The following is an 11,283-nucleotide window of genomic DNA, read 5'->3' on the forward strand; positions in this document are numbered from 1 at the left end:
AAAAAGCTTGTGCTTGTGCACCTATGGGTAGAAACGCAATTTTCCTTTTATTATTTTAATCTTAATCGCTCCCTCTCGCTGACCGGCTTCCCCCCCCCCCAACCTACCAAGCTCTTCGCTTCCTTCCCCACCCTCGCAGCGGCCGGGAGGGAGTCCCCGCCGCGCCCCGGCAGCGGCCGAGGCTTTTCCCCGTTGCTTTTCCGCCCGCCGCCCCGTGCCTCGGCGGCAGCGGGGACGGCAGCCCCCTCCCTGCCCGGAGCCGGCGCTCGCCACCATCCTCAGCCACCCGGGAGGGGGGAAGGTAGGCAGAGAGGGGGGGAGGGGCCGGCTGCTTCTTCTTCCTCCTCCTCCTCCTGCCGCCGCTGCTGCTGTGGGATCGGCCCCTCTGCCTGCGCTGGAGGGGGGGGCACCCCGCTACTGAGAGCGAGAGAAAGAGGAAGGGGAAAAAAGAGAAGAAGAGGGGGGCAGAAAGGGTGTTGAAACCCGCCCCCCACCTTCCCATCCCGCGATCGGTGCTGCCTCCATCAGGACAACAACCCCTCCTCCTTCCCCGCACAACAAGATGTGAAGCGGAGACTCCTGGGACTTATCCTCACCCTCCTCATCCTTACAGCTCCCCTTTCTGCAGCCATTAGTGACTGGCGAGGAAGAAGCGAGGGGAGCTGGGGACCCCGCGCACGCTCTGCCTCTTTCGCCGCCTCCTCCCCCCCCAGCGCTGTCGCTGGCGGTGGGTATTTTTTTGCAGGGTGGTGTTGGAGGGGGAAAGAGCTGCTGCTAGAGGACGGTGATCTTTTTTTCTTTTTTCCTCCTCCTCTCCCCTCCTTCGCCCGCCTCCTTGTGGCGATGAGGAGGAGGAGGACGGCGCCGAGGAGGAAGAGGCTGATGGCGGCGGTGAGGAGGCAGCAGGAGGAGGAGACCCCCCGAAGGATGAAGATGATGATGGTGGCGGCGGCGCGGAAGCAACAGCAGCACAACAGCCGGGATTAATTTTACTAAAAACCCACCAGCCTCTCCTTTTTTTTTTTTTTTTTTTGGCGGGGGCTTTACCAGCTTTTCCCATCTTCGCTCTGCCCTTTCGCCTGGGGGAAGAGGCCTCTTCCCCTCGCTGCTCCCACCTTCTCTCCGCTTCTCCACTGCCGCCTTCCCGGAGCCCGAGGGGCAGAAAAAGGGGAACTTGGCCCCCTCCTCCGGCAGATCCTCCTCGCTCGCTCTCGTTGTTATTATTGTTCTTCAGCTGACTCGGGGCCTGGGAAGAAGGCGAAGGTTTTGGGCCCCCCCACTCCCCGTCTCTCTACTCCGAGTGATTGTCTAAAAAAGAATTAAAAATGGCCGAGAATGTGGTGGAGCCGGGCCCGCCTTCAGCCAAGCGGCCTAAACTCTCCTCACCGGCGCTCTCCGTGTCCGCCAGCGACGGCACAGGTCAGTCTCGGGGGCCCAGGCTCTCAGCCTCTTGCTGCCACAATTATTGCCCTTTTCTCTCCTCTCTTGCCCAAATCTCCTCCTCCCTTTTGCTTCTTTAACTTGTTCCTTCCTTCCGCCTGTCTCTCTGTGCTTTCTCCCCTTTTCGTTCTTTTTTGCAGTTGTGTTAATGCCATAGGAGGGTGTTCGGTTGTTTCTGCCTTTTTATTTTTTGGAAGTGATTGAAAGCAAAGCTGTTCAGTTTATTGTGCTTTTGATCAATCACAGATAAGACTAACTAACAGTTTGTCATTTTCTTGTCTTTCACAATAGTAATTACTACAGAGCTCCTCATTAAGCATATGCCTTTAATTCCAGTTGCAGAAATATGAAATGGTGTTTACGATGATGCTTTTGTACACTTTATTGTCGATTTCTGTGTGTATGTTTGCATATACAGGCACACAAATGCATACCCTTTTTTTTTTTTTAACCTGTAAATAAGGTGTTTTTACAACTCATTTAGAAACAGATTTATTTCTCTATTCTTTTTCCTTTACCCTCTTTACATGCACTCTGGTTATTTGATTTACTTTTTACAATCCTTCTTACTCTTCCTTGCACAAGGATTTCTAAAAACTATTTTTTGTTTCAAATAGACCATCGATTTAAGAAAAAAAACAACTAAAAACAAAATCCAGATTGCAAGTTTGGGGCTTAAGGCTTATCAAGAGTCTTAATGTTGTAGAAACAAAATATTATTTCACCTTATTTGCATTAAGAATCAATATGGAGTGCAGTTCATTCTGCATCTCCCATTTCTTTGCTGCGAGACCAAAATGTCTGAAATTCCCCTGTAGACTTATGGGTTGGGAAGATAAAGGGGCTTCTCTGCAATCCTGCAGAGGTCTTTGGTGATGTTTTAGTAGAGAGGAGTAAACTACTTTGTGAAAACTCCAGAGTTGCTGTGAAGTCAAGCTAGAGGTTGGAAATCTCAGGTGTCCCCATCCCTAACAAACATGAACTGGTTGTACTGGGAGGGGGGAGAGAGTAACAAAGGGCTGCTCTGCTTTTTAATGCTTCATGTGAAGCAGATGAGCATTTGGTGTCATTTTGCTCTGAAAGTACTTGGTTACCTGTCCCACAGGAGTTTCTTTAAACTCACTTTAGATCTTCTTAGCCTTTAGGAGTTGGAGGAGGCTGCCTTCTGCCATAGTCTGGTGAGTGGTGGTGTTCCTGGTGCCACCAGTCTTGTTCACTGCAGTTAGAGCTGCCAAGAAAAGGAAGAGTACAAAAAAAATGGCTGGTCATTTGACAGTAAACAGGAGGTTTAAATATCCAGTTTTTGGCTGAGCACTGGATGTGATTCCACTTTGAATAATCTTCAAAATTTTGATTTTTGCCTTCTCTTTATTCTTGGTGAGTGAGTATTAGTTTTTTAAAAAAAAGTTTATATGTAACTTTTAGAGCATTTTAGATATAGGCAGTATTATGTTGTAACGAGCAGATGACTAGTCTTAATATCAACAGGTCTCTAGTAAGAGAGTAGGAGAGGGCTGGAGGAGCTCTTTAACTACAGCTAGTTGTGGAGTGTGGGTTTTTTTGTTTTTGTTTTTTTTTTTTTACACTAGACTTGGAAAGCAGTGCTTAATTCAGTAGTAATCATTTTCATTCTTTCTCTTGACAGTGTTGGTCTTGCTTTGTGTAGGAGGTTAAATAAAAAATGGATATTGTGAGAGAAGTCCCGTTGCTTGAAAGTAGGAAAGTTGAAGGCTTATTCAGATGAATGCAAGTATCAAAGTTAAGGCATTTGTGATCAAATAAGATTTGCGTAAAGTGAATTTATTTTGGTGTAAGAGGTGCAGATCTTCATGGAATACTTAATTTCTTTTGTTAGTCTACTGGGCAGTTTAATCGGTTATCTCTTTATAGTTATGGTGAAACACTAGGGATTACTGGACAAATTCAAAGGAATTCAGTTATGACATTGTAGTGTGCAAAATAATGTTCAAATTTTTTTGAAGTTGTTGAGATTATCATCACTTGATAGCTGTCCAGAGGCTTATAGTGGTGCAAATATTTCATGTATACTACAAAAAACTATTGAAGGATTCTCATTCTTCTGGATTTTGTTGGCAATTTATTACCTGGATTTAGGACACTGCCACTTTCTGGTTTTAATGTGATATCATATCTGTTCCTCTAATTAAAAAATAAAGTTAACTTGCTTAACTAATAAGCATGCTTTGTGGGTTATATTTTTCATTTACTGCTTGAGTGACTGAAGGTTTTTTGTCTAATTTTTGCTGTTGTGGGCAGCAGCATTGAAGTTTACTTTTTTTAACCTATCTGCTCCTTAAAATTGCTTTGAAATAGTACAAGGAACTTTTATATAGTAAATTGCACTTATAGAAGCTGGTGTATTGTCCCCACTCCTGAGTTAATTATAGAAAATCAGAAACATGGTGCTTATGTACTTACTCAAGCACTCTTTTTAAACATAGTGTTAGATTTGCAACATCATTATCCAGAGCGGTCAGAAACTTGCACTGTTGGTGAAACTTCTTCCAGCACGTGTGCATGGTGGGCCTTTTTAGTGTGTTTCTTCTGCTGTTAATTTTTTTGACTCATTTCTTAACCTGAAGTACTGATCTAGCGTGTTAGATATCTAAAAATAATGTCTCAATCTAGTTAGGTTTTGTTCCCAAACTTGCAGATGTTGTGTATTAGCATGTTGGAGACTAAAACTTAGTCTCTAATTCATCTGTGTTTTTTATTGTAGACCTGGACGATACTGATATTTTGGGCTTGAAAAGTGCTAAAAAAACTTGCATGATGCTGGTTTTCTTCTAGAGGGAGGTCAGCAAAGGTTGTCCTAGTAAGCTTGATTTATTGGCAGCAACCAAATATAGCTGCTTTTCCCACTGTTACAGTGCTGCATCTTCTGTCTTAAAAGTCTTAAATGCTTCATGTGTTCCCTGCTCTGAAGCAGAATTTGCTTTGCCATGGAACATACTTTATTAGTATAGTTTTAAATAACTTCATTACTGCCAATTTCTTGTTTGGGAGGTGAGAATAAAGTAGTGTTAATAAAGTTACTGGGAGACTGAAATGATTTTAGCAGATATTTTATAATAAACATTTTAAAGTAATTTAGAAAGTCTTGGTATTGTCACTATCTTCTAGTATATTAGTAGTGAATTTTTGAATCTCATCTCTTCATTCCTTATTTTTGTTATATTCGGACCGGTTCTTAGCTTCAGGAACAGGGCTGCGCGGTCTCTTTTATATCTCTCTGCCAGAGATTTCTACAACCTCCTTTATATTTAAATATTAGATTTCTTGAAAAGGAGAATGACAATTACACACATATCTTGTTCAGATATCAAGTTTTCCAAAGACCATTATAACTCAGCAGTGGGGTCACCTTTTGTTGGTACAGTGTCCTTACAATGGGATGAGTTTTTGTGACACTTCTGTGCCAGCACAGCTCGTTTGTAGACAGGGTTACATTGACATAAGTGATTTGCCAGTGTAGCTTATTTTGCTTACCTTGCTTTACTGGCAGAAACACTGTTTTGATACGTTGCATCTAGTCTAACAAGACCTTCTTACACACTGTATTAGCAGACTACTTGGGTGCACCAGTCTGTTTTCAGGATACTTGCCCTCTATAACGAAATTGCAGCATGTCCTTAAAAAACTAGTTCCTTCAGTAAAAGAGTGGAAGTCTTTTATAAACATACATTTGTAACTACATACTTCAAATCAGTGTTTTTTTCAACATTTTTATTAATAAACCCTTCATTTTTTTTCTGTGGAAATGCAGGTGCACTGAAATTGCCACACAGATTTCTATAATATATGTAGGCAGGGTGAATTTAGTCATCTTGTATAGACTCCCTCAGAAAACATTCCTGGTCCACAGAAGTTTATGTTTGAGCTGTGGGTTCAGAACTGCTGTGTTTCATCAAGGAGTAAAAATTGAATATACTCTGTGTTGCAACATGTTTTTGTGGTATCATGTCTTTTGGTTGCTTGACTCAAAAACAGGATTTTGAGTGCTAAGTGTTTCTGGTGAGCCATAGCACTGAAGTCAGTTTTCGACAATTAATTAGCTGTCACATGAGTTGAATCAGAGATCACTGCATATTTGTGATATGTGCCTTAACTTTCTTCAGTTTACTATATCCAAAAGTCACATTCTTCTGAGTAATAGAATATCTTCAATCTCCCTCCATGTCAATGATCATCTCTTATAAAATTTGCGTGTCCCTTTTTTCAGGAGCTACCTCTGACCTTTAAAACTTTACTTTCCCTTACTGCAAAGGTGTATAGATCTTGTAATGAAACTTCTCATCTGAACTACTGTAACTTTGACTGAGACTCATCTTTTATTTGTTCCAAATGCACCAGGCTGTTTCTTTGCTAGAAATGAATCATATTAATTCTTGTCTCATTGTCTTCTCCAGAGACATTTTGCTAGGTATTCAACTATATTTGTAGACTGCTATGGATTTTTTCTTATTGCTCATGTGCACTTTTCTTCTTTTCAAATTAAGTACTTTTCACACTTCTCCCTTCCTGACTAAAGGTTGGTTAAAGTATTCTTTTAATACTAAGACCAAGTCATTAGCTACATTTAATTTATGATGGTCAGTTAGAAATTTTTTTATCCCTTGTTGAGAGTGACATTTTTTTCACTGTTTTTTTTCCAAGTATTAATTGTTATGAGAGGAGAGATGCCTTAAATTAGGGTTTGTGGGATGGCGTGTGCTGTAAATTGAGTATATCAGTAGATTAACTTCTAAGCTGGTGGTGGATGCTTGTGGAGGAAATAAGTATCTCTGCCTTGTAGTTACATAGGTTATCCAAATAAATACATTAAGAATAAGATTTTTGAGATACCTGCTAAATGGATTGTTATGATGCTTGGTAACATTTTAAAAAATCATCTTACAGGCTTTTGAACTTCTTAGATTTCTGATCTGCTACACCTCTGCTTATTTTGACCCTGTCACTGAGTGGATTGTGTGTTTGACGTAGATATGTACGCTTTCTGAGCAGTGTTAGAAAAGTATTTAATTTTTCTAAGAAATACACACCACACTTTAAAGACCATACATGTTCTGATGTAAAACTGAGTCTTGAACAGTTAAGAAGAAAAAACTTTGATACTAGAAAGCCAGTTTACATTTGCAATTTAAAAATACTGATTCACAAGTTTGGTATTGCAGGGGAAAGCCTGTGTGGCTGTTAGGAAGTTAAATCTTAGATTCAAGAAAAAAATACTTATAATCTTGCATTTTGTCCCTCATACTCCCAGAGCCAGGGTTAGGATTTAGTCTAAAGAGTGCCTAGTTCAGGCTATCGACTAGTTTTGTATTTTTGCAGATAAACTTGGGCTTTCTATGAAGTCCAGTGAATTCTAGAGTTTGGACACTTTTTTGGGGGGGGAGGGGGGTTTGTGAAGTACTGGTGATAAACACTAAACTTTTACTGCAGGAGTTCTGGTTTCTTGTAACTCTACAACTTGAAGAAAAAAAACTTTGTTACTTCACTTTAATTTCATCTGATTTAGTATGTATTTTTTGCCTTTTCTCCTTAGGCAGTTTAGTTATCTTCAGCGTCACTTCTGTGTCTTGTTAGCTGCCTTGGCAGAAGCAGCCTTTCAGTGCTTGTTGCAGTGATGTAATGATCTTACTTTAATCTTCAACTGAACCAGTGCCCCCTCTGAGGGGGCTTGGACAAAAGTCATTTAGATTTGGTTTTTGACAAATGGAGTAATTTTGTTGTGTAGCTTTCACTGACAGATAAACAATGCACACCTGTCTCCAAGGATTTGGCTTTTCTGTCTTGTCTTAAACTGTAGCAGCAGGCTGAAGTAAAATACATCTGTCTGTGCATATGGTTGTATGCACTGACAAAACATCCTTGATTACATAGAATTTGGTTACATGAAGCCAACAAGTAGAACTTGAACTATGGCAATTTTATTTGCAGAAATCCTCTCCCTGAGTGTTAAGTGGCACATTTGAGAACATGATTTTATTTTCCTAAATAGCAGCATGTGTCCTAAAGATGGACTGGCATATGATTGCATTTAAAATTCTTTAAAAACTTGACATGTTATATTCATCTTCAAGCACTCCTTTCATGAAAAACTTTTTCAAGAAAATTAAAGTTGAATTCTGAGCTGCCATCATAGTAACTCATGGTTTAGTTGGTTATGTCAGCTGTGTTTACAGAAACATCAAAGATATGAAATTCTGGTCCAAACTAGGATTATCACACAAAGGGGAAATTACTAGGTACATGTTCTTCAAAAACTGTGGAGATTATTTTCTGTTATTGGTAATGGTGAGATGGAATGGATCAAACTTGCTCTTTTCCATTGGTGGCGCGAATCACATCTATACTGCATTTATTCCTGAATTGTCAGAAGCAGAGCTTTGAACAACCATGTCAGTTTTTTGTTTGTAGGTGTTGTGAAGAATCATGATGGACTGGAGAGGCATCATAATTCTTCTACAGAGGTGTTCCTAAAACAAATGATCTACTGTTTCTTGCTTTGAAGAACTCCCAAACACAAGTGAATAGATAATTTCTCGTACTGTGTTAATGAGCTGAAATAGTCTTAATTCTCTGTTTAGAATTCTAATCAAAAATAAAACTCTGGCACAATGCTGATGTTTGGTTTGTTCAATACAATTTCTGCTGAAGCTAAGCTGCCTTTTCTGTATGCCTGGATGTCATTTCACTTGCTTCTGGGAATTAGTGGTTCAACATAAAGAAGTTTGGTCTGCTGACTTCTGTTTTTTATTTGTGTGTGTGTGTACACATTTGTCTGTTTATAAATCCAGCACTGCTTTTCTGCTTTTACATAGGAGTAATGTTGAATGAATTCAAGTCAATAATGCTCAAAAAAAGACTGGACTTTCTGGTAACTGTATATGCAGATGGCATCATTTTGAAGTTGGTATTAACTTTACAATGAAATGAACTTTATTCTTTTCTTGGAACTAATTTGTAATCTCTTCAAAAATGAAACTGATTCAGTATGTTTGTGGATGTGCATGTGTTCATTTCCTAAATGCAAGTGTCCATTCTTTGTCCAGCAGTGTAGCAGACCAACAAGCCATTACTAACTTTCCAGACTTGTTTTCATGGTGGTCCACCACTTATCAGACTCCTAATTGAAATGCCAGTATTACTATCTAACAATACCACAGACCAATAGTTACTTAATGTGGTCTTTTGGTAATTTCAGTGGCACACACAGGATAGTCTTGGGAATAAGATTACTAGTATAGGGACTTTTCACTAGGTTTAAAGCTGACACAGTGAAATTTGTGCAAATAGCAACATGTTCACAAATAAATGATTGCGTGTGTGTTAAGCCAAATTTATTTTAGTATTTTCAAATTAGAATTTCAAAACCTTCGTCTTATTTGGGTCTTCAGTCACTGCAAGACTAGTACCTTTTCATTGTATTACATAAAAATGTAAATGTGCTGTTTTTTTCAGAGACACAACAGTAGTGTCTCTGAACTTACCCCTTAGGTAAATGTTAGAACATTAAAAGCACTCTGTTTTGATTCTTGCACCCAGTCTTTTTCATATGATTATACCAATTCCATTTCTCTAGAACAGCTACAAAAAACATTCCCGAATCGTAACCATCAATTTCTCTCTATGGTTTTCAGTACTGGAAACCACCTGTGATCAACTGTACTTCTAAATACTGCTTTAAAAAGTACTTTGAATATGTTTATGAAAATGAAAAGTTTGTCATAAATACAGTTTTATATAAAATAGCAGAGCTTCTCTGAAGTTGCAAGACCAGCCCCCATCCAGTCTATTAAAGTTGACCTTTCTGCTGATATTAGCTTGGGCCACGCATTAATTAGACTTCTAGATTATTGTTCTGAACAAAATTGACTGTTTTCTTAAAAAGTTGGTGTGTTTGGGACAGTGTCTGAATAGGGATTAGGATAGATTTAAAAAAAAAAAATGCTGGAAGAAAGAATGAGGTCCAAAAACAGGCTGAGATAGATATGGAGCAATAAGTTGTTGCTTCTTTAGAATGGTATTTCTTCTTTTTTTAAAAAAACTTGCAAAATAATTCTGTTGTTGCAACTAATATGAAATCATGTGCTTTCCATAGCTACTTAATTGGACTTTTTGACCAACACACTTTGTTTCTAAATACTATACCTGAAGTTGTTTTAGCATGACTTGTGCTGTTGCATTTGTTGTTGTCCAGTAGTTCAGAGCTCTCTCTCAGAAGGATTGCATATGTCCTTTTTAGATGTATTTATTTGCCTTTATTTTTTGCAGTCGTGCTTCAAATTTATCAGCAACTATATTCAAGTGCCTTGATGTGGTGGGAAAAAAAAATCAGGTCTTTTCTGGATCAGCCAGGAAACAAGGAGGCAATACTTCACCAGTTTCTTACAGAAAACAGAACAAATAGCAAAGTTCTGCTGAAGATCTTGTTACGTAAATACTGTAATACAGAATAAAAAATCTCAGTTGATGTGGCAGAAGCAGCAACGGAGAGCTCTGCATCAGACTTCTGCTTCAGGGAGTGAGTGATGTTTAGGGTTATATAGAGACCGATGACCTAGAATTTTGGAAGTAGCAGTTGTGATGTTGAATCTAGACTGTATTATTTTAAGCTGGTTGTTCAATTTTTTCCCTTTTGTCTTGCATCAAATTAGTAGATTAATTAAAGTTAACTCTAGAACTTAAGGTAGGAAAAATAGTTTGGCAAGGTCCTTGTTGTCTTTAGGCAAATGTGGCTTTGTAGAGGGTCTGCATGCAAAGCCTTCTTGGTAATGGCTTTAATGAGAATAAAATAATCTGATCTCCAAAATACTGTACAGCCAGATTCTCTCATATCTACCTGCGAGGGTTTTTGCCTCTTAGAATGTATATGTTTCTTTCCCCGCCCCCCCCMCCCCCCAAAGGAAAAAAAACCCTGTCTGAATATGTCTATCTTAAGTCCTGTGCAATGGCAGAAAATTAGGAATGGTGGAAAATTAGGTGTGTTCCCCACCCCAACCTTTACTTGTCTGTCTGAAACTCTCTGAAATAAGAGTTGACTGCTTGTGTGCTGGCAGACGGGCACAGAATTCAGAATGAGGCTGGCAGACTGAAATTATGTTCTGAAAGAAATAATGTAATTTTAGTAGGGACACATCCAAAGTGGTATACCTGGATAGGAATGACAGGTGTGCTCATACAGACTGGGGAGCAATGAGCAAGTCAGCTATTTTACTTTTAATAGAAATAATTAAAAAAAAAAAACAAGTTGTTGATCACAGGCTTGAACACAAGTCATGTGCAGTTCTGAAAAGCAAAAAATCCACGCATCTTGCTGGGATATCTAAAGAGTAGTGTAGCAAAGAGTCAATAGCAAGTACTCTCCCTCTTTATTTGGCATTGGCTCAAGTTTTGGTGGAATACTATGTCCAGTTTACTGTTGCATCTCAAAGCAGATATAGACCAACTGGAAAATTGCAGGAAAATAAGATGAGAGAGGACTACAAGTCTAATTGTATAAGGAAAGATTGAAGGAATTACATTTTTTAAGTCTGAAGAGACACTAGGAAGACCAAGTGAACACTACCGTCTGTAGGGAATGAGGTACATATATTGCTGGCCTGCAGGAGGATGTAGATGACATCTTGAATCCCTTCCAGCCTTATGATTTTGATTCCAGTTTTTTAAGAAGTTGAACATCTCTTCTAGTTAATCTCTGGACTAGGCAAAAAAGCTTACCTCTAACAGTTTTGAATTAAAGTTAGATTAGGTGATTAGGTGAGCAAACTTTGGCCTCTTCAGGGACCTACTTGGAGGAATCCCATGGGTGAGGGCCCT

General features: G+C 39.4%; 1 protein-coding gene across 3 annotated transcripts in view; it reads left to right on the plus strand.

Annotated features, from left to right (window-relative positions):
• The first annotated feature begins 75 nt into the window (after nucleotides 1–75).
• The window catches only part of EP300 (E1A binding protein p300), a 67,676-nt gene continuing 56,468 nt past the window's right edge, over nucleotides 76–11,283 (plus strand). For 2 of the 3 annotated variants that reach the window (XM_026064971.1, XM_026064972.1), the window contains exon 1: nucleotides 1,326–1,419. In XM_026064971.1, coding sequence (XP_025920756.1) covers nucleotides 1,326–1,419 — 94 coding nt within the window. Of the gene's footprint in view, nucleotides 1,420–11,283 lie in introns of all 3 variants that reach the window. The other variant, XM_026064973.1, reaches the window with a different exon arrangement.

This window comes from Apteryx rowi, unplaced genomic scaffold, assembly GCF_003343035.1.
Source record: "Apteryx rowi isolate R43461 unplaced genomic scaffold, aptRow1 scaffold_223, whole genome shotgun sequence".
In the NCBI taxonomy this organism is placed as follows: domain Eukaryota; kingdom Metazoa; phylum Chordata; class Aves; order Apterygiformes; family Apterygidae; genus Apteryx; species Apteryx rowi.